At 37.8% G+C, this 24619-nt stretch overlaps 1 protein-coding gene across 4 annotated transcripts in view; it reads left to right on the forward strand.

Annotated features, from left to right (window-relative positions):
• Positions 1 to 24619, forward strand: part of LOC129771077 (5-hydroxytryptamine receptor 2B-like) — a 396880-nt gene that overhangs the window by 278828 nt on the left and 93433 nt on the right. For all 4 annotated transcript variants that reach the window (XM_055774387.1, XM_055774390.1, XM_055774389.1 and 1 more), the window contains one exon: positions 23 to 641. In XM_055774387.1, the coding sequence (XP_055630362.1) occupies positions 23 to 613 (591 nt within the window). In that variant the 3' untranslated portion in view covers positions 614 to 641. The remainder of the gene's footprint in view (positions 1 to 22; positions 642 to 24619) is intronic.

Below are 24619 nucleotides of genomic sequence, written 5' to 3' on the forward strand. Positions count from 1 at the left end.
CTACTCTCTCTCTCTCTATCAGACTGCGGTAACCGCCGTCACGAATAGTCAAATACCAACCGTTTCCCAGGAAGTGGACCACCGACAACTGACGGAACCACTGGAAGCGAACAACAACAATCACAACAATAACAACAACTCAGCGGCTGAAAGCAATACTCATCAGCAGAACACGCAGTCTACGTTGCAACCGACCAGCAACAATGTCCTCCTGCCGCCTGTTCAGAACTCCCCCACCCCACTCGGAGCGGCAGCCCACACCGGATCCACGCTGAACATTGCCAGCACCCCGAACCCACACGCACAGGTTTCCAAGCGGAAGGAAACCCTGGAAGCGAAGCGGGAACGTAAAGCGGCCAAAACGCTGGCAATCATCACGGGCGCCTTCGTCGTCTGCTGGTTGCCATTTTTTCTGATGGCTCTGCTGCTTCCGCTGTGCGAATCCTGCTCCATCAACGACACCGTCGCGTCACTCTTCCTATGGCTCGGATACTTCAACTCGACGCTCAATCCGGTCATCTACACCATCTTCAGCCCGGAGTTCCGGCAGGCCTTCAAGCGGATCCTGTTCGGATCGCATCGGAGCACCACTTATCGCCGCGGCCAACTGTAATGCTAGTCCGCTAGTGCCAACCGTTAAGGTAAGTGAGTTGCGGTGGGAGAACGCGTTCACGCAAATAGTAACGATCATTTCACTGATGGCTGTTTCCTTTCTCTGTCTCTCGGGGTGGTTGAAAATGGGTTTTGTATTATGAGAAGCAAAAATGTTTACCATCGGGCTGACAGAAGCACTCTCTGTTCGCGATGATTATTACTTTCCGGTCGAGATGTAATTGCACCATGGGACTGGAGAATTTCCAAGTAATGGTATTTTGTACCGTTTATACGCACATTTTGATGACTTTGTACGGAAGGTGGTCACAATCATAATCATTGCGCTATTTGTTAGTAGAAGCAATTACGCAAATGGATTCCACACCCCGTTGTGACGCTTGGTTGACTGTGGTTCAATCACATATTTTCGTGAAAGTTTCCGTTCGGTCGTTTTCCATTTAGCCACATTTAAATTGCTGTTATTGTTTCTTGAAAGCGTTTAAAAGGTGTTATTGTGTTTTGTTCGGTGGAATAAAAACAACATGTCTGTATTGTTGTCTTTTTTTTTTGGAAAATTTGAGTTTCCTTTTAATCATTCACATCACTCATTCGGTCGGCAGACTGACTGTGAATTTTTGACATGGTTACTGACTCACTCTCCGTAATTCAATCAGACTGTGATTTAAAACCAGCAGAGATCGAAATTCTCGCTCGGCTGCTAGATAAGTATTCAGTTAATCAATCTAGTTTTGTATGAGTCTTTTAATGTTGGAATTTTCGTCTCTTCCTTTCAACCGAAAATTCTTTTTCAGATAGAAAGAGATGTGGGAAAATCTCTATCTCCGAAGTTCAATGTGAATGCTTTTTCGTCTCTCATTTAGTACTGAAAATATGAAGCGAAAAATCAAAGCTAACTTTACCAACGTCAGCCTGTTTGGACAGTGTCTAAATGACCTGCATTTGGACAGCGTCTGAATTGTATAAATACTAACCCATCTAGTGTTCACTTCAGTATTTAGAGGCGAATGAACTGAATAGTTTAAAGCCTCTTAAAAACAAAGAACTGAACACTGAGCACTTTTTATTTACGATTAAACCCAATGTTACCGCATGTCATCATGCAATGTTTACTGCTGTACTGAAAAACTGAAAACCCATTATCGGCATCAAGAAGTCACTGAAAACAAAGCCAATTTTGACATAGGACTATGTCTTTGATTTCTATATAGGGGTGTCACTCTGGGAAACATGTAAAGATTCATTAAGAGTTTTCAAACGCATATTACTTAAAATCGTTATTGCAGCATATGTTGTGTTATATAATATTAGACAGGGAATTTATCCAGTTTTTTTAGTTGAAAACGTGAACAGTGAATATAGTAAGAAAAGTTAATAATTTGACGATTAAAATGAAAAATTTACAATTTTAAACGCTTATTGCTTAGTCATTTCATGATGGATTGATTAAATTTTTGCCGCAATCGATTTCGGCCCTCCATAACAATTTTTTACATTGAATAAAATAATTTATGTCATGAAACTAACTATCGAACAATTGAAAAATCTCAACCCCTATCCTAACGGAAAACCCCACTTCTGATTGGTCGAAATTGAAGACACATGCGACATCAAAACCAAACTGCCTGGGGGAAATCGGCATTGCAAATACATCAAAGTAGGGGGAATTTTTGTTCCCACCGAAATGTGTTCCCTAACAGAGACAGAGATAGTGCACCCGTGGCCGAGTGGTTAGCGTCTCACATTATCAAGCCGGGTGTTCGGGTTCGATTCCCGTTCTGGCCGGGGGATTTTTCGTCAAAGAAATTTCCTTCGACTTGCACTGTGGTCACGCGTATTCACGAATTTTCCCCTCGGAATACATTCAAGGCGTATTATTTGGCTTAAGAAATCTCAACTAAGTATTAACAAATGACGCTAGTTAATGCATACGTTGAGACGGCAAAAGTTCCACAGGGAACGTTAACGCCATCCAAGAAGAAGAACAGAGACATCAAAATCAAGCTGCCTGAGGGAAGTCGACATTGCAAGTGCATAAAGGTAGGGGGAAGTTTTGCCCCTACCGAAATGTGGTCCCTAACAGAGATATTAAAACCAAATTATTATCAAAGAGTTAAACGATGTAAATCTTCAAACATATCCGAAATCGACAGATAGCCCAACGGAATACTACGTAAACTATGCGGTCGTGTCTCGGACACAACCCTCCTGTGACTTTTTCTTTTGATGTATCAAAAGAGAAAAAATTACAGATTTTTCACAATGAAAATACTCAATTTAAATGCAATTACTACACACAATCACAGTCCTATGTCAAGATCCCGTCCGTGCAAGAAATAAAACACTTTTTAATAATAATCACAGTTTCATAAAAAAAGGATAGTAAGAGTAAGGAAGAGTAAGCATTATATAAGCGCGGACCAGAAAGCTTTTTAATGTAGACTATTATGGCAGTTCTCATACACAACCAGCAAAACTCCCAGTATATTTATATGGATTTTTTTCTGATCAAGCAAAAAGTAAGAAAATCAGGAAAAATTAGGATCATTTTATAAAAATCAGGGAAAATTGAGTGTTTGTCAGGAAATCAGGGAGCATGCCATAAAGTCTGGGAAATCCTGAAAAATCAGGAAGTTTGGCATCTCTGCCCAGACCTATCAACTTTTTTGGCAATCATAACTCGCCGAAAAATAAAAATCGGCTTTGCATTTCTCGCGAGAATCAAAGTAAGCGTATAACATTCTTCCGTCTCCTATATTCTCAATTATTTCTTCCTGTGGGTGAAAACGGATGTTTTTTCGCTCAAATCGGCGAGAATTTCGATCTCTGTTCAAAACAGAGGGTCTTTTCCTATAAGACGACTGGAATGTTACTTAACTCGTCTCGTTCATTTTGGTATTTCTGGAGCTCGACGAGCAGAAGAGTAGATTGTATGACTCGACAGATTGAAACGTGATGAATGAGTCGAATCGCCATCCATGAACTGAAGACTTAAGTTTATGTTTATTTGGATTATCGGTATTGGTATCATGTTGAACAGAAATTGGTAATTCATAACTCAATTTTGGACAATTTTTGATTTTTGATAAAACATTCAATGTTTACTATGTGAAAGAAAGTATCTAAAAAATTTTCTAATTAATGCCATTTACATTTAGTTTTTGAAAATGAATTCTTCAAATGTGAGTTGAAATTTTGGTAAATTTGCTCAGTATTGTAGCCCTAATTTTAAGCTCTATTGCACTATATTGTGCTGCTTTATTTGATGAAGATAATGTGCTTAGTTTCTTAGAACTGTGTGTGTGTTCAAAATGTTCACCGGGTCACCTTGGTTTTTTGATTAGTTTGGTCGTTCAATAAAAAAATCAAGATTCTATGATTCAAAATATTGAATAAGTTTAGAACTCGATGCTCTGGAATATGAATGAAATGATAGTGCTGCAAGAACTAGAGTAAAACTCGTTCCAATTCATAGCTCATTGCATAACTAACATTTTGTATCAAGAAATTTAAGTTTTCTAGCTATTCAGTCACAGGCGACTTTTTATGGGTTTTTATATGTTTGTAATGCACATTTGGCGTTACCTCTGAAATACTAAACCTACTTCCCTGTGGGCATGAAAGTATGAATCGTAACTGAGGGGCCCAGAAGGAAAGGGGTGTAAGTGATTTGATCGATTTCTCTTCATCAACTTTTTCTTTAGATAACAACTCAACTGCAAAAACGTTCCAATTTGAGTTTGCTATAGAATCCGATAGATGAGGGTTTGACCTATCTTCCGCATTGTCAAATACAGCTGGGAATGTGTTTGCTGCTAAGTTATGACCAAAAGAGAGAGTAGATGTCGAGAAATCGATGATGTCACTTACACCCCTTTCATTTTGAGCCCCTCAATTAATATAATCAAATTAACTTCTTGTTTTAACTTCTTGTTCTTGTGTTCAATGAAAATCGTTTCCCGAGTAGGGGAACTGCTGGTAAAGAGGTCATCTGCATGTTTGGCTGTTTAACTATTTACTGTAGATGTTGTATTGATAGTCACCTTATGTTTTGAAACGTTCATGACTGTTTAGTTCTACTTCAGTAAGATTATCGCATGTCAAAAAACCAGAAAAGTAATGGAATTGTTCAAGGCACTACCGCATTGTTAGACTAGGACTAAAAAATTGTTGGCTAGAACGAACAATACATAAATGTAAGAATTAACTACTCTTTAAAACAAGTAGCTTAGTTGGTAGCCATGACAAAGGCCAATGGCATGGAAGCTCTTACAGTTTGCTTGTCTATATGTCTATCCGCCATAGAAACATTTACTGTACGCCGAATTTGAGTTCGTTCACTTGATTAATTCTCGAGTTACAAAGAAATTTGTGTTTCATTTGCATAATTCTGAGTTGAGAATCCTAATTAATATATGGAGCAATATGGATCATATCCTGCTAACTGCTTTCGACTTCTGCTGAAGGCACCTGTGCGGAGTTGAGGACCATTTCTTTCATACATTTGATTGCTTCCAAGATATGAAAACGAGCGATTGGTCACATGGAAATGACATACTAGAATGAGTAATCAAACTTTATTACAGAAGCTAAGAGACTATTGATATCTGTCGGAGAATGACTAAACAGGAAAGACAGCTGGCATTCGCTATATACGGATTGCTCCAAAAGATGCGTCGGTGTACGAAAATCTGTATTGATGTCGGTTTAAAGTATGAGTACAAGTTTTGAGCATAGTTGTAGCGGAATAATTCGATTATGTTGATAGTAATCAAGTAACGAAAAATTCAACTGTTTAGAACTTGTTATTGGCGCTGAAAAGAACCGATGGGTTTATGTGGATTTATAGAAGCAGCTGAAAATGAATGGTAGGGGAAGTGAGGGTAAGACGGACATGTTAAGAATAACTTCAATTGTATCTTTGCAAACTCATGTTTCCCTAAACTTGAATGCAGTTTCTTTCAATTCAATATACTAGTTTTCGAAATAATCGGCCAGATGTTTTACAAAAAAAAAGTTTTATTCAATGTTTTTTACTGAAATTAAAATAGACCAAAAGTACAACATTTTTTCACTGCGGATAATATGGACATATAGTGGGGAGAATATCTTTGTCTATCTTTGGCGATTTGATTTCCGTTTATAGACGCAGAGCATTCCTCAGGAATAGAATAAACAGACTTTTAGCAGTCCATCTCACTCCCACAGGCAACTGTCCGTTTCACCCCACCAGTACCATTATTTCAATAACTTAAATTTCCCACACACAATTAAATTTACTTTTACTTATGCATATGTTTTTCGTTTATTGAAAATAAAAGAAGAATTTATTTTTTAATTCATCTTCTAAAAGTCAGGAAATACCTTTCTTAATTGAAAAAAATATCTTTCCCAGAATCTCTCAGGAGGTGATAGATGATCATTAGGGTGGCAATGGATGTATGGAAAAAATTTCATCATCGAGTTTCACAAACCGACCATGTACAATTTGTTTATTGGCCCAAAAAAATGACCTGCGCAAAGTTTCAGCTCGATCGGGCATGATTTAAGGGTGCCTCAAAGCGCTCAAAGTTTTGATTTTTTTGATGATTTTGATTTTGATTTGAAAATTGGAAAACCGATTTTTTTTTCGATGCCAAATGACTTAAAAATGCATGAAACGTCGAGATCTGGTGTCATCTCGAAAAAAAAAAATTTGGCCGAAAATTGACCTTTTGGGCAATTCCAAATGAAATCGACAAATAACAAAACATGAGTATTTTTGATTCGAATGTAAGTTTGGGTTGAAGGAAATATGAGCTGTCCACAGCAATTGAGATTTTTTGACTCAAGCGTAACTTTTGAAAAGGGCGTATCGATTTTAGTAGGAGAAATCTTTGATAATTTATATCTAAAAAACTATGAGCCGTACCGAAATAGTGTCTTAGAAAGAGTTATAGAGTATTGATGTCTAAACATGAAAAAAATGTACACTGAGAAAAAAAATTAGTACTCTTTTTTTTATTTACAAAAAAAACTTCAATTTGCAATATCCAAAATACATATTTTTTAATTTTTTTTTAAATTTTTTCATATAAAATAGAAGTCATGTAGAAAATTTAAAAAATGGGTCTAAGATGGTAAAACTATTTTCGACGAACTTTGTGGAACATCGAATTTTTATGAATTTTCGAAACTTCGAATTTTTGTATGTTAACAATCATTTTTAGCCACAAATTATGATTTCTGATGTGATTTAAAACAAAAAAGCTCATTTTTTTTTATCTGTATTATAGTGATTTTCAACTCATTTGGCTGGTTCGTCACTTTTTACTTCCATTTTTGGAAGAATGTCGGGAGTGAGAATTGAACTCGTGACCTTTAGCGTGAGAGGCATGGATGTTACCACTACGCCAGATCGCCTCCAAAAAAGCTCATTATGAATCTCCTTCTAAATATAGCCATTCTCGAGATATTTCAAAAAATATGTTTAATTTATTGTCTTTTGTATAGTAAATATTCCCTTTTAATATGTTTGTCGTGTTATACCGTCATGTCCATGAAATGAATTTGCTTATAATTTCCAACAACTTTTCCAAATACATCATCATGGTAAAAATATATGTTTAGGAGTTACGTTGAAAAACATTTGAACACACGTGGGTTAATATAAAACGTAGCGATATTAAAAATGTTTTTTTTTATCTTAATACAAAATTTTAACTTTTAACAGCGTCTTTGGCGTATTTAGATTTAAACTGACATAAACTCGCAAAATTTTTCTTATTTGTATACTGGGATGCAGCACCAACCGACATGAATTTTATTCTTTTTACCTGCATTTGTTGTTTCAAAAATGTTACCAATTTAGAAATAAATACTTGCACAGCTATTGTGTCATGACTTAAAACTTCAGATATAACTACAAAGCTTAAATTTGCCAGAGAACCTTTTTCATCTCTATAATAAACAACGAATGGATGGATTGTTGCTTGATCATTGTTCCAGTGATGACTTTAAACTTCATCTTGAAGCACAAATGAATCATTTTCGGAAAAATCGAAAATCACAACAACCTCATTTTCTTGCAAATTAGCTTTTATATTGTTAAGAAATGTGGACTGTTGTGTTTTAATGTAATCATGAGTAAGTAATTTTTCTATTTTTTCGCAAAAATACGATACAAATTCTTCCACCGGTTTTACAAGAGTTTCTATGTCGCATCGATCAGTAGAAATCCATTGTGCATAAGTGATTTCAATTAAATTGCGTTCCTGAAGCTCATCTAGAAACCAGTTTCCAAACTCGTCCATTGTTGGGCATTTTTTACATTCACGAATTCAATGAAGTAGAGAACCGATTACTCGCGGCTTGCTCGAGTTTAGAAGGGTGACATTTTGTTTCAGGAAAAGGATGGGATATAAGGATATGTTGACAATGTTCACACTCACATTCATCATACTCAATTCTTAAGCCTATCTTATATCTAACATGTATTTACATTTCACCTTATTCTATTGTTAGTAAGAAGGGATTTGATTTCTCGCGAAGGAAAAGGAAAAGGAGAATATAAGGATATAAGGACAATCACACACGAAGATCGATAGCTTTTAAGAAGACATATATTTGGGACATGTAATCAAGGTCTAACCGAGCCAACACATCTCTCACCGGCACATTGGGCTGCCTTCCTCTAGCCCGAAGAGAGTTTTCTAAATTCGATCTGGCAACAAGATACTCCTCGCACGACCAAACAACGTGTTCGATGTCGTGGTAACCTTGGCCACAAGCACAGATATTGCCATCGGCAAGATTAAAACGAAGGAGTAGCGCGTCTAACGAACAGTGATTGGACATGAGTCGAGAGAAGGTGCGAATAAAGTCCCGACTTAAGTCCAGACTTTTTAACCATGGTTTGAGGCTAACCATAGGGATAATCGAGTGAAGCCACCACCCAATTCATCTTCGCTCCACTTACGTTGCCAGTTAGCGATGGTATTTTTACGGACTAAAGAATAAAATTCATTGAAAGCGATTTGACGCTGATAAATATCGCCTTCAATTGCACCTACCTTTGCTAATGAGTCAGCCCTCTCATTACCCGGAATTGAGCAATGTGAAGAGACCCAGACAAAGGACATAACATGGACATAACAGCGTCTGGTTAAAGCACTCAAATTTTCTCGTATTCTCTCAAGGAAGTACGGCAAGTGCTTTTCCGGCCTCACTGAACGGATAGCTTCGACAGAGCTAAGACTATCCGTTACAATGTAAAAGTGTTCAACAGGCCGTGAGGCGACGCTGTCCAGCGCCCAGTGTATCGCTGCCAATTCAGCAATATACACTGAGCAAGGATTCTGAAGACTGTGTGAGGTGCTAAAAATTTCGTTGAACACTCCAAATCCTGTGGACTCATTCATAGAGGACCCATCAGTAAAGTACATATTATCACAATTGACACGCCCATACTTTGCATTGAAGATCGTAGGAACGATCCCCGATCGATGATAATCTGGAATTCCATGGATTTTCTCCTTCATGAACAGATCAAAATGTACAGATGAATTGATGTAGTCAGGAAAACAAACACGGTTGGGAGTATACGAAGAAGGATCAACCTGCATGGAGATGAATTCATGATATGAGCTCATGAATCCTGAATGAAAATTTAGCTCGATCAGTTGCTCAAAATTTCCGATCACCAATGGGTTCATAACCTTACACCGGATGAGGAACCGAAGAGATAATAAATTGAAACGATCTTTTAGTGGGAGTAGGCCTGCCAAAACCTCGAGACTCATGGTATGCGTTGAGGGCATACATCCCAACGCAATACGGAGACAAAGATACTGAATTCGCTCGAGTTTAATGAGATGTGTTTTGGCAGCTGATTGAAAACAGAAACTGCCATACTCCATCACTGAGAGAATAGTTGTTCGATACAACATAATAAGATCTTCGGGATGGGCTCCCCACCAGGTGCCGGTAATTGTACGGAGAAAGTTTATTCTTTGTTGGCATTTTTTACTCAGATACCTAATATGGGCCCCCCAAGTACATTTAGAGTCGAACCAGACCCCAAGATACTTGAATGACATAGCATGAGTGATCGGTTTACCCAAAAGTTGAAGCTTTGGTTTTGCTGGTTTATGCTTCCTAGAAAAAACCACCATCTCTGTTTTCTCCGTGGAGAATTCGATTCCTAGCCCAATGGCCCAGGTTGCAAAATTGTTCAAAGTATCTTGTAAGGGTAAGGGATTCGTTTGATCCTACGACAGACACCACTCCGTCATCTGCAAGTTGTCTTAGGCTGCAATTTTGTGTAAGACAATTGTCGATGTCGCTTACATAGAAGTTGTACAAAAGGGGGCTTAAACATGAGCCCTGGGGGAGGCCCATGTAGGAGACCCGATTTACTGTCGAATCCCCGTGAGAAAAGTTCAACTGTTTCTCACAAAGCAAGTTATATAACATATTATTCAACAGAGGCGGCAGACCCCGAGAGTGTAATTTGTCTGACAAAACCTCTATTGAAACAGAATCAATAGCCCTTTATGTCCAAGAATACTGAAGCCATTTGTTTTTTTTTTCGGCGTAAGCCATTTGAATTTCTGAAGAAAGCAACGCTTCGAAACCTGCGGAACCCATATTGTGTATCTGAGAGTAAGCCATTCGTTTCAACCCAACGATCAAGGCGAAACAACATCATTTTCTCCAACAATTTCCGTATACAAGACAGCATTGCTATTGGGCGGTACGAATTGAAGTCGGACGTGGGTTTTCCGGGTTTTTGAATAGCTATAATTCGCACTTGTCTCCAATCATCTGGAACAATATTATGCTCCAGAAACTGATTGAATAAATTCAACAAGCGATGTTTCGCCACATCAGGGAGGTTTTTCAGCAAGTTGAACTTAATTCTATCCGATCCCGGAGCAGAATTGTTACATGAGAGCAGAGCAAGAGAGAATTCTACCATCGAAAACTCGGAATCAAGATCGCACCTACCTTGTGGTATATCTCGAACAATTTTTTGCACAGGAACGGAATCGGGACAAACCTTCCGTGCAAAATTAAAAATCCATCGATGTGAATATTCTTCGCTTTCATTCGATGAAGAGCGATTTCTCATGTTTCGAGCCACTTTCCATAATTTTTTCATTGACGTTTCTCGTGACAAACCTCCCACGAAATTTCGCCAATAAGCACGTTTTTTCCCTTTGATCAAGTGTTTAAATTGATTTTCAAGGTCCAAATACGTTTGAAAATTCTCAATGGTTCCACGTTTCCGAAAAGCTTTAAATGCGTTCGATTTATCCTGATAAAGCTTGGAACATTGGCTATCCCACCATGGATTGGGAGGCCTTCGACGAATAGTGGAACCTGGGATGGGTTTCGTTTGAGCGCGAACCGCGCTGTCATATATCAAACGAGAAAGGAAGTTATACTCCTCCAATGGAGGCAAACCATCTCTGGAATTGATGGCTAGAGCAATTGCGTCCGCATATTTTTTCCAGTCAATGTGTCATGTGAGGTCATATGCCATGTTTATAGGTTCAGAAGAATTCGAACCAATGGTGATGGAAATTTTGATTGGCAAGTGGTCACTGCCGTTGGGGTCCTGGGCAGGAGGTTTAGGTACACGTGTTGTTTCCCCAGTGTTCAAAACGGTCATATTGAAGCTGTTACAAAGGTCATATATCAACAATGAACGATTGTCGTCGTACTGTTCCCCCCAGGCAGTTCTGTGAGAGTTGAAGTCTCCCAAGATCAATCGTGGCTCAGGAAGGAGTGAGCACATGTCAACAAGTTGATTGCGGCTAACCGCAGCTCTCGGAGGCCAATACAAGCTGACAATACAGAGGTCTTTGCCTCTGATTTTTGCATGACAAGCAACAGCCTCGATCCCTCCAATAGGTGGAAGGTCAATTCGAAAAAATGAGTGGCACTTATTGATACCCAATAGCACCCCTCCGTATCTGTCATCACGGTCCAAGCGTATGATATTAAAATCGTGGAAAGAGATATCATCTCGCGAAGAAAGCCAAGTTTCGGACAGAGCAAAAACATCACAATTGAAGTTATGAATTAAAAATTTGAATGTATCCAATTTAGGGATAAGATCATCATTGCAAGGAGGGGCCATGTGCTCTCCGCAAGGGGCACAGCGCTCCTTGTTGGCACAATAATCTGAAGTGTGACCAACTGACTTGCATTTTTGGCAAGTCATGGGCTTTGGCACGAAGAGTCGCACAGGCAATCTCAATTTGCCCACCATGACGTAGTCAGGTAGAGCGGAACCAGCAAAAGTTACTCGAAACGAGTCTGACGGCGTGAATTTAGTTTTTCCCTCTTCTTGGGATACTTTTCCTAGTTGACGGCTGTCCGAAATTTTAACACCCACCAACGGGAGTCTTTTAAATTTACCAACTCCTTCTTTTATAATTTCGCACGTCAGACCAGTTTCAGTTACCACCCCCGAGATTTCTACGTCATGGGAGGGCACGTAGACGCGATACTCTAGGGAGAATCTCTCGTCGATCACAATTGCATTCGCGTGTTTCCGATCACTCACGACAATACGCAGTTTGTTCGGTCTAACTTTAGAGATTTCGACCACGGAGGAATATAATCTTGCCAGATCTTTCGAAACCTGAATGACATTAATTGACTTTCCTTTTGGTTTAGGCCGGAAAAAAAACAACCCATGGACCAGCTCCAAGTGCATCGTCTGGATAGACCTTGACACGAGGAGAGGAAACAACTGAGGGGGAGGACGAGGTCGATTGTTGAACGGGAGCGGGATCAGTTGGGCTGGGAGGCAAGTTCGGTAGTAGAGCGGAAGCTGGAGCGGGAGATTGAGGGGGCGAAGAGGAAAAGTTTGCCAATTTTCTTGAGGGGGGCTTGTTAAGGTAGATTACCTCTTTCTCTGAAGAGACATCTTCTGAGGGCGGAACGCGTTTAAGCGACTTCCCAGCCCCCGTTGTAGCTAGTGAGGAGGAAACAGTAGTTTCAATCTCCATGTCGACATGACCTTCTGCCAATACGGCAGATATAAAATAATATAATTTTTATTTTTTTTTGTATTTCCAAACCTAATATATATTATACCTAAATCGCACACCAATGCGAATAAAATGAAACGGTGTCCCAATCGAACCGCGTGGCAATCGCTCGGCACAGATGCAACGGTATATCGCACCACAACACGATGATGGAATCGATGACGATGCTAAAGCACACACAGCGATGATACGGCACACGCACCGCGTCCGCCGTGGAGGACTTCTTCCTCACGCTGGTAGTGCTTGCTGCTCTCCTCACTCGCGCAATAAAGAGAACCCCGTTAGGGCGAAATAACTTCACCAGCCACGAACTGATAACGGTATAATCTCCACTCTACAATAGACGCGAACAAATTTGCGACCGATGTCTTCGGACTGCGCGAGCTGAATGCATTCAATGTTGAAGGAATATTTTTTGAGGCTATGAAGCATAAGATTTATATAATATATAAAAATTTTATAGAATATTTACTATAAAAAAGACAATAAATTAATTTTTTTTTGCAATATCTCGAGAATGGCTACATTTAGAAGGAGATTTATAATGAGCTTTTTTGTTTTAAATCACATCACACTATCAAGCTAAAAATGATTGTTAACATACAAAAATTCTATGTCTCGGAAATTCATAAAAATTCGATGTTCCACAAAGTTCGTCAAAAATACTTTTACCATCTTGGACCCATTTTTTAAATTTTCTACATGACTTCTATTTTATATGAAAACATTTAAAAAAAAATAAAAATATGTATTTTGGATATTGCAAATTAAAGTTTTTTTTTGTAAATAAAAAAAAAGAATACTAATTTTTTTTTCACAATGTATATTTTTTCATGCTTATACATCAATACTCTATAACTCTTTCTAAGACACTATTTCGGGACGACTCATAGTTTTTAGATATAAATTATCAAAGATTTCTCCGACTAAAATCGATACGCCCTTTTCAAAAGTTACGCTTGAGTCAAATAATTTCCAATTGCTGTGGAAACCTCATATTTCCTCCAACACAAACGAAATACAAACTTTCATTCGAATCAAAAATACATGTTTTTAAAATCTGCATTTTTTGGACGATTTAATTTGGAATTGCACTTTTGGGAAAAAATAATTATCGAATTTAAAGGACCGATCATGTACATTTTGTTTATCGGCTTAAAGAAATGACCTGTGCCAAATTTCAGCTCAATCGGAGATGATTTAAGGGTTCCTCAAAGCACTCAAAATTTTGATTTTTGGGCCACTCAGGCTAAGTCCCAAAGAGTCGATTTTCGCCCAATTTTTTTTTTCGAGATGACACCAGATCTCGATTAATGCATTTTTAAGTTATTTGACATCGAAAATAAATTTTCGGTTTTCCAAATTTCCTCCCCCCTTGGAAGATTTTCGAGGATCAAAAAATCAAAATTTTGAGCGCTTTGAGGCACCTCTAAATCATGTCCGATTGAGCTGAAAGTTTGCACAGGTCATTTTTTGGGCCAATACACAAAATGTACATGGTCGGTTTTTGAAATTTGAATTTGAATTTTGACATGACATGACATTGATATTTAAAAAAATCCTTCTACGCATATGTTCGAATTTCAACAATGATAAAGTTATAGAATTTTTGTTTTGTTTCGGACTCTGTTGACTCAAACTTGCTCTACACTAAAAAGTACGCTGCGTAAGCTAATTCTGTTGCTTTCATTTGAAAGATGAGAAAATTTAGTACAGGATATAGTAGAGGAACATCTTAATTAGTGGATTTAAGTAACTTTTTCTGTCTTTTTCTGTGTGCACCCGTGGCCGAGTGGTTAGCGTCTCACGTTATCATGCCGGGTGTTCGGGTTCGATTCCCATTCTGGCCGAGATATTTTTCGTCAGAGAAATTTCCTTCGACTTGCACTGTGGTCACGCGTATTCAAGAGCTTGCCCCTCGGAATACATTCAAGGCGTGTTATTTTGTTTAAGAAATCTCAACCAAGTATTAATAAAATGACGCTAGTTAATGCATACGTTGAGACGGCAAAAGTTCCACAAGGGAACGTTAACGCCATTCGAGAAGAAGAAATAACTTTTTCTAAGTGAAAATTTCAAAGTTAGTAATTTTTAATGTGTAATAATTAATTTTATCCCAAAAATTCATATTTAACTTGATTGTTTTTATCAACCAAATTGAAGCTCTCAAACTACTCTACAATTTGTTCTTTGACACCCAACTTCCATCTTTACTAATTTCGCTGCAATATCTACATGAACAATTCCTGGTGAAAATTCAAGCAAAATCTTCAAAAATCACGATTTTACCACACTGTACATATAATAGCCACTTAAACTCCACCTTAACGTTCAAAAGTAACATTTTTTCTTAAAACAAGTCATTTTTGAAATATAAAAAAAATGTTTTCAAACTGTATATAATCGAGTCCGCCCTGTATATATTGTTTCGAGACGCTCTAAAACCACTTGATGTCCTGCTAATGTCTAGGAAGCCAAAATTCTGTCCTTAAAGATCCGATTAATCACTATCCGTGGTTCAGTTAACGATACAATTTCCCTCCAACATCAACATCAGCCTTGAAAGTTAATCAAATTGTATCCGTATTAATCCAATTATTTTTCATTGCCACCGGATTTCCACATCTATGAATTCCATCCATTGCCAGACAATTTTAACCGATTACCAGTAGCTGACATTAGCTTTCGCCGCCGGCGATCACTATGCTGGAATAAATTGAGCATTCACAGTTTGAAGTTGAACTTAGTTACGGGAAACTTTCACCCAAGGGCACCAACCCAGCGTTCGTTTCCATGGCAAAGGAATGCAACTGATTGTGACGGTTCCGACTCGTTTGAATCCAAAAATGCGGTGGTATTTGACTTGCGACGTGATAACGTCGTTTCCCTTCACGATTACGTACGAATTATGCAAATTCGGTGCTAAGTGCAAATAGCAAACGAGCAGACAATATCAATATTTGCCAAACATGTGCGTAATTTGCAGCTAACGATCGGAAGTTGGAGCGCTTGTGGCTTTTAATGTACGAAGGGGCGAACCTGCGTTCCAGGGCGATGTCCGTGACTCGTGTATTCCCCCCCCCCCCTTACACGAGCTGGGTCTGATGTACGGTCAAACTAACAGATTTCTACCAATAAAATGATAATTATCATCTTCCACTTCGACCCACATCTCATCTCCGGGCGCCCTATTTACATGTGCGATGAAAACTTTTAGATTATCTCTAATCATACAAATCCCATCCGAGCTTTTGCCTCTCGTTACCCCACACCGCCTCAAACCTTGAACAGAATGTCCTGGCGATAATCCATTAGACCGTTGCTTTCATCAACCCTCGTCTGCCTTATCGTGGCACGAGGCACGAGGAGAAGCAATTTAAAGTGAAATACGAAACAGATCCTTCGCTGCCACTAACATCCAAAATCAGCATTGGCAAAAGTGATGGCAAACATACATTTTTCGTCAACAGGCTTGGTAAATATTGATAATAATATTTCCAGTTTATTTCCCTGGGCCGAAAGTCGTTTTCCGCCGCTGCTGCTGCTGCCGCTTTCCACAGTTTTGGGGAGTTTTCGAACTGAAGACGATAAAAATTGAATGTGGGATATTTGGATGGATACCATTGGAGTGTATCGACAGACGCTCCTGGCGGCGTTTTCGCTTGGTGGATTATCTTTCGCTGCTCTCGCGTCCCGTTTGGAGTCTGATTTAGACACTTTTCCGATACAGTTTTTCTTTTCGGATAGATATTCGAAAGCGTATCGAGAGCCAAATGAGCGCTGTCAGTGGCGGAGGGAAGCGCTTGATTGGTGCGATTGGTTCATGGTTCGGTGAGCTCGATAATCGACTTTTTTTCTTTTTTCCGAGCAGTCACGATGCGAGGATTCGTTAGCCATTTTACGAGTGTTTGGCAGTGGTGATCAAGCCAAATAATGGTCCGATCGTCACTACAATTGAAAATCAATTGGATCTGGACTAGATGCAATGAAAAGAGTTTCTCCACTTTCATTTGGTTGATACGGTATGAGACACTTCACGCTCCAAAGCTCAATTACATTGGAACAGGATTACAAGAACTGTGATTTCCACTAGCAAGGACTTAAAATGGATTCGAACTAATCGATGGGTTTTTGTGGTGTGTGAAAATGATAGATCTCATGGCGAACGGCCACTCGAGGGAACGGCACTCTCGGGATAGTGCAGAAACAAAGAAATTGTCATGAGTTGAATTTTAAAGCACGAATAAAAAGGGCACATTTATAGCTCTCCGGAAGGATAAGAGACGTTCGGACAGAGAGAGAGAAAGCGAGGGTGTAAAATAGTGCCAATTGAAATGGATTCTGACATTTCATTCTGCCATAAAAAGCAGCTTTTATGACAATAGTGGAAGAAGGTGCGTTTATTTGCAGTCCATTTTATTGGTTCCCTGTGTCCCAAGCCATGAAAATTCTGTCCTGTATATAAAAATAAAACTTCAGTTCATATCGCAGTTATTACTAAACTTGATAGAGTTACAGTGAACAGCACAAGAAAATATCCACGCCTCCAAAAATGAATGTAACTCGTAGAAATACATATCTATTGTATCTAATCAATTTCTTCGGCATAATTTAAGTTTACATTAAAAGCATCTATCATATTTCATACTAACTGCCCCGGCAAACTTCGTCCCTCCAAAAATTTGTTTTTTGTTATCAATACCTTCAAACATTCCCGTTTTCTTACTATGAGCAAGTTCATGGATCCAATCGCAGAACTGTTCATTGATTGATCTTTTATTCGACCCCGTTGAATTTATCTTTTACTATAAAATTCCTAGTTTTTTCAACAAAACTCATCATTATAATATCAGATTATTTTCAGGCATAATTCTCGTTCAAGATTTTTCAACCACTTGCAATAACATGTTTCTCCGTTACATGGAATAAATGTTTTATACAGAAAATTAATAGAATAAAGACAGCTCTGAATCGGACAATTCCTTCCTCGAGTTCTGCTCTTATCAACACATCCGGCGATCTATTTTTTGTATAGATAGAAGAAGATATAGGAGTGCGTTTCATCACATTAAAATTCATTTCCAGTTTCGAACAAAGATCAATTTCGCTAGCGCAAACATCAAATGGACTAACAGCACTTGTCACTATGTAATTGTAGAACATACGGGAATTTAATTTTTCGAATTATTTCCTTTTTCCTTCAGAGTTTTCCGAAAATTTTCAATTATCATGTTTTATTTGTATGGAAGCCCCCCTTAGAGAAGGGGGTGGAGAGTCTAACCATCAAAGAAACATTCATTGCACCCTTAAACCTTCACATGCCAAATTTGGTTTCATTTTCTTAATTAATTCTCGAGTAATGCAGAAATTTGTATTTCATTTAGACCCTAAAACCTCAATATGCCTAATTTGGTTTCATTTGCTTGAATAATTCACGAGTAATTCAGAAATTTGTGTTTCATTTGCTTGAATAATTCTCGAGTAATTCAGAAATTTGTGTTTCATTTGTATGGCAGCCCCCCCTTTGAGAAGGAGGTGGAGAGTCTAACCTCTATAGAAACATTTATTGGATCCTAAAACCTCAATATACCTAATTTGGTTTCATTTGCTTGAATAATTCACGCGTAATTCAGAAATTTAGAAATTTGTGTTTCATTTGCATGGAAAACAACCCCCCCCCCCCTTCTTAGAGAGGGGTGTGGAGAGAGTCTAACCACCATAGAATTTTTTGCAAATTTCGTTTCATATGCTTGATTAATTCCCGAGTAATGTAGAAATTTGTGTTTTTGAGAGGGGGAGGGGTCTCAAACTATCACGAAAACCTTCCCCGGCCCCAAAAATGTCTACATACCAATTTTCATGTTGATCGGTTCAGTAGTTTCCGAGTCCATAAGAATCAGACAAACAGACCGACAGACAGAAATCCATTTTTATATATATTTATATATATATATATGTATATATATATATATATATATATATATATATATATATATATATATATATATAGATAGCATTTTTTTTCCAATTCGTTTATGTTTAAGTGGAGACCCCTGTCTGGAAAGTCGAACGATGATGAATTTTCGTGATTTTTTTTTTTCGGATGTTAGGAATAAATTGAAATGTTCGGGTATTCTGGTTACTGTTCAAGGTATATATGATGATATAATTCCCATTTTTTGAGTACACCAATAATGAATATTACACTGTAGACAGCTGGATGCGTAGATGTTGTCTGGAAATCGGTACCTTGCTGGTGGTATCGGTTCAGAAGCAACGGGGTGTCGCAGAACGATTCCCAATGAATACTTTGAATCTTTAGGACAACGTCTAAAGCGGTAAAATGGCCAAAAATAGCGGCCATTTTTGTTAAAAATAAGTTATTTTTCATAAAAAACTCACTGTTCAGTAGCTCATAAAAAACGGACACTTCGTTTCTTCTTCTTCTTCTTCTTCTTCTTTTTGGCTTCAGAGGCCTTAAACTTTGAAGTTCATTCGCCTTTTGGGACACTTTGTTTCGTTTTCCTCTGACTCTTCTCATAAGTCTTCTCACAGTTTCAGGGCTAACTGTCGGACTTCTGAATGACCTCATTATCTAGAATTCACCGCATGACTGTCTTACTATCCTTTCGAAGGTATCGATTGATAATTGCCCAGTAACGTTCAACCGGATGTAGTTCTGGCCAATTTGGTGGATTATTGGATTTTTTCACGGATTCGATCTTGTATACCTTCAGCAGTTTGAGCGTGGCAGAAGCGTAGTGAGCGGATGCAAGGTCTGGCCAGAACATCGGTGGGATTCTGTGTTGACGATACACAGCAACAAGAAGTTTTTCAATACTCTCCTTTCGATAATTCTCAGCGTTTATGATTCCTATTGTGAAATATGGTAAACTTTATTTTCCACATGAACAAATAACTTGCCATATAATCGCGTTTTTAGAATCACATCCCTTACCGCAGTGAATCCTGATTTTTCTTAACCATTCCTTCTATTCCTTCCATTATAAACGCTGAAGAACCACGCAATAGAGACGATTCTTCGGGCCATCGGGCGGCGAATATCATACTAACATTCCTTCCCTTCCCCTGGTGACTGTAAGGACGTGGCCGGCGTCGTTATTGACCATTTAAGGCTCGAATCACCGAAAATTGCACAACGAGAATGATTTGCTAGTCCCAAGCGTCATTCTGTGTGTTCTATGTGCAATTTGGTTGGTTCAGGTCAATCACGGAGAGCAAAATCAACTACACGATGAATGAAGATTAATCAAATTTGGATTAAATGTTAAAGTCTTATCGTCAATCAAAGTCGTAAGTTTTACAAAATAAACATTCCTTCACCCTTTATAAGGCAGTGGCAACTATATTGTCACCCAGAAAAAATATGTTTTTCACCTTCTCTTCTTCTTCTTCTTGAATGGCGTTCACATTCCCTGTGGAACTTTTGCCGTCTCAACGTATGCATTTAGTAGTCATTTAGTAAGTATTTTGATAAACAAAAATAATGTATCTGGTAGTACTGGGAATACTCCAATTTTTTAGGGCTGCTAAAAATGTACGATATTAGCTTGAGAGTCAATTTTATGTAAAAAAAACGCGATTTTAGAGCGCCGGCAGAAAATTATGTGGAAATTCATTGAAAAGCAACAAGTTGATAAGTTTTTTACTGGAAACGTTTTATTTGGGATCTACTGTGTAAGATCATGAAGTTTATACACTAAAATAAATGGTGTATTTGATGAAAAATTCGAATTTTCTTTTTTTTTATCTTTGTAAGTCTATATAAAAACATTTTTTCTCGGTTCACTAGAAATATTGTTTTGATTTTTAAATAACTAGAGGCGCAATAAAGTTTTTTTTACAAGGCAGCCAAAGTACGTAGATTAGAAGGTAATGGATATTTCCTGTGTATATACACGAAGAGCGCATGTGTTACACACACAACGAAGTTAGTAATAAAAAATCCTCAATTTGTTCGAAGTTTTGAAGTTTTTTCAATATTTCTCGATTTGAAAAGTTCTAGAAATGATAAAAAATGATAAAATCGTAAGTAGAGCCGACGTAAACACTTGCTTTTTCACTGCAAGTAAGGTTTTATGTGATTTTTTATCGATTTCATACCGAACAGTTTTTGTTTACTTCAGCAAAATGTTGAAGTACCACGTCCCGCGATGCCGAAACAGAATACATTGGAATGAGATAAACTGATCGGAGATGTTTTCAGCTATCCCATGCATTCGCTCCTTGGATCGGAAACTGGAATGAAACTGCTTCGATATCAGCGATCTAACACAAAACGTAAACGATCGGTGAGACATCTGGATTTTGTTCTTGACCTAAGAAAATGATGATACATAATGTAACCTAAAACTCAAAAACAAATCACGTATATTTTATTTCCGCGCTTTCCAAGGTAGTTCTCACATGCAGGAACCATGCATTTTTCAACTTGTTTTTGATTGTGCTCTGGAATTTCCTTCTTTGATTCAACCATTGTCAATATTTATACAGTTTTCATTTCTGAAAGAGGTAAGAAAATAACATGTTATATATAAAATGGCGCAGAATAATTTTTCTTCCAAATTCTTCGCAGTCAGATAATCTTTTATGATTATAACATTGTAATTTATTGAATGTACTACAAACCTTCCATAAACTCACATTGAAAAATTCAAAACCATCATCACTTTCACCGCAGCGCCGCCTAGGTATAGATCTGTACGTTAGATCGCCAACAACCTCTCCACACATTTGTTTATCAGTTTTGCATTATTTTTATAGTACAGGTGCGATAAATTTACTGTTTTAGATATTAAAATAATTGAGTAAACTGCTATTTCATCATTTCCAAACATATTTTGACACAGTTCTTGTATTATAATTTAAAAAAATAACAAATGTTTAAATTTATATGGATTCGATCGATGGTTTATTACATTTTTTTTCCTTTTTTCTTTGCCTACCACTACTTTAACAAAGCAGGGAGTAGACTAATTTTACGTACTTTGCAAGGCAGCGGCAAACCGTGTTTTTTAGGTTAACGGGTAGTAGCAACTATATTGCCACCAATTTTCTCAACTTCAATAGTTAAAATTTTATGTAAGGAAGTTGAAGATGATCCCTTGTCTGATTTCAACGGCCTTATAAAGGGTTAAAGACATAGGAAAGACAGCAGGAAAAGGAAGAATTATCGTGTAGTGGATGTTCTCGGACCTTCAAATATCCCTGTTCTATGGGTACTTAATATTCGCGAAACATCAACAGAGTTCAAAAACAGTGAACCAGCAGAAAAATGCCATCGCAGTAAGAAGCTTCCAGGAACCACCGTAACAAACTTGTCTGGACAGGAAAAACGGAGTTGCCTATTCCGAATACAGGTCGGACTCGATCATATATAATCGCAATTTCACTTTCAACGTTAATTTTCGAATCCAATACATAATCGAATCACAAAAAAGCTATTTTTCTATTAATGTTTGACATTCATACATTAATGAAAAAATTGTTTTCTTGAGATTCGATTATATATAGGATTTGAAAACAATTGTTGAAAAAAAATGGTTGACTATATATAATATAATCGAGCCCGACCTGTATGAAGAAATCTTCTCAACGAAGGTTCACCGTAATATCTAGTGATTAATTTGATTGATAGCGCAGGCTGAAGATACTGTGTAGAGAATTCCAGTGAGGAAGTAAGAAAGAAACGTGATCCGATACTAAATAAAATAAGTAAATAAATAGTCGAGTAGTCGAACGAAGAAAATGCATTGAACAGTTAATAAATGTTCCATTTATTCAGTACAAGATAGTCCTCATGCCTCTGATAAACTGGATCAAGTTGATGAAGGAACAAAATAGAGTAGTACAGCACATACTTCAATAAGCCTATCAACGCGTTGAGATTTCTTATGCCAAATTGAGAGTTGAGTTGTTGAGTTCTTCATTATCTAACTGGCAAGCTCTAGAATTCGCGTATACCAGTATAAAATGGTCCAGGAAGTGCATTTAAACGGCATTTTAGCATCTAGAGCTCGACAGACAAAAACTGTCTTCGACAAAATTGTTCCATATGATAGAGTACTCATTTTCATGTTATCAAAAAAACAGGTGACCAAAATTATTGATGCAATAAAAGTAGTTTATAGATAGAGGAAAACGGAGTTCAACAATGTTGTAACCCCAGTTATTTAAGACAACATTGTACAACAAAGTTTTTCACTATCTCTTGAAACAACCGATATAGCTTGAGCTTGAGCTTGAGCTTGGGTAGACTGTACAATTCGTAGTTGCTCTCCGTGATTGACCTGAACCAACCAAATTGCACAAAGAACACACAGAATAACGCTTGGGACTAGCAAATCATTCTCGTTGTGCAATTTTCGGTGATTCGAGCTTTAAATGGTCAATAACGACGCCGGCCACGTCCTTACAGTCACCAGGGGAAGGGAAGGAATGTTAGTATGATAATCGCCGCCCGAAGGCCAGAAGGGTCGCCTCTATAGCGTGGTTCCCTAGCGATTACCATGGAAGGGATAGTTGTTAGTAGGGAAAGGTAATAATCAGGATTCACTGAGGTAAGTGATGTGATTATGTGAACGCGAACTATTGACTACACTACAAAACGAAAATCCTAAAATCTCGTGTTACGACTCAAGGCAGAAATTATTGTTAGGTATCCTATGACCTATGAAACCTGTAAAATTAATTGGACTGACTGTATATTCCATTATTTAAAGCATATACTTTTATTTCAATCTCGACGGCGGAGTGTTATCTTTGGCAAATCCAAGGAATTTCTATATTATATTATTTATCGCACATACTTTTCATCGAAATACCTCTCCGCGTTATCTTTAGGAAACCTGAGAAGGTAATCGAGAGAAATCTACATATTCTATTATTTATCGTGCTCCCGTGGCCAAGTGGTTAGCGTCACACCTAACATGCTGGGGATTCGAGTTCGAGTCCCGTTCTGGTCGGGGGAATTTTTCGTCAGAGAAATTTCCTCCGACTTGCACTGTGGTCTCGCGTATTCTATAGCTTGCCACTCAGAATGCATTCAAAGCGTGTTATTCGGCATAGAAATCTCAACTAAGTACTAATTAAAATGACGGAAATAACACTACGTTGAGACGGCAAAGTTCCTCTAGGAACGTTATTCAAGAAAAAGATTTATTTATCGCACGCGCTTTCTACCTAAATCCAATCGCTATGACGGTGTGTTATATTTGGGAAACCTTGCCGGGATAAATCTAGATATTCTATTATTTATAATGAAAAGTATCATCGAAATAATTCTCCTGGTTATTTTTGAGAAACCTGAGAAGGTAATAGAGAGAAATTCATATATTCTATCAATTATTGCTCCTACTTTCTATCGCGAATGGCTAGAGTTATCTTTGGGATACCTAAAATCAATCGAGGCCATATATTATGTAATTCATTGCACGTACGCTGCAATCAAGTTATTTTTGAGAAATTTGAGAAAAACCGAGAACAGCCTCTAAAATTGAAACAAATATGTCGTCAGGTGAAAAAAAAACAAGTTCCAAGGAAAACATGTCTCACCCCACTTATACTGATATGCGTTGTAATGAATGAATCAAATTATTCACAAATAAATTACTTTACGTGTTTATAGTCGTTAAAATTTTTATGTTATAAGTTACACAATACCTTTCAACATGAGCATCTCTAGATGTCTTTGTTTGAGCCATGAGATTCATTTTAGAGAGAGCAGCGCTGTGATTTATACAAAGCGTAAATATCTAATCTGAGAAAACAATCACCTCCCTCTGCTCAACCACAAATACATGTGAAAAAAAAGAGAGAGGGATAGAAAAAAGTCTCTGGTTGACGAATGCGATGATGACGTATCGTAGGAGACTATATTTCCTTCTACCGCTTCCACTCACTCTCCCTTAAATGGCTAACGAAAAACTCTCCACACCGATACC

The sequence above is a fragment of the Toxorhynchites rutilus genome, chromosome 2, assembly GCF_029784135.1.
Source record: "Toxorhynchites rutilus septentrionalis strain SRP chromosome 2, ASM2978413v1, whole genome shotgun sequence".
Taxonomy (NCBI): Eukaryota; Metazoa; Arthropoda; class Insecta; order Diptera; family Culicidae; genus Toxorhynchites; species Toxorhynchites rutilus.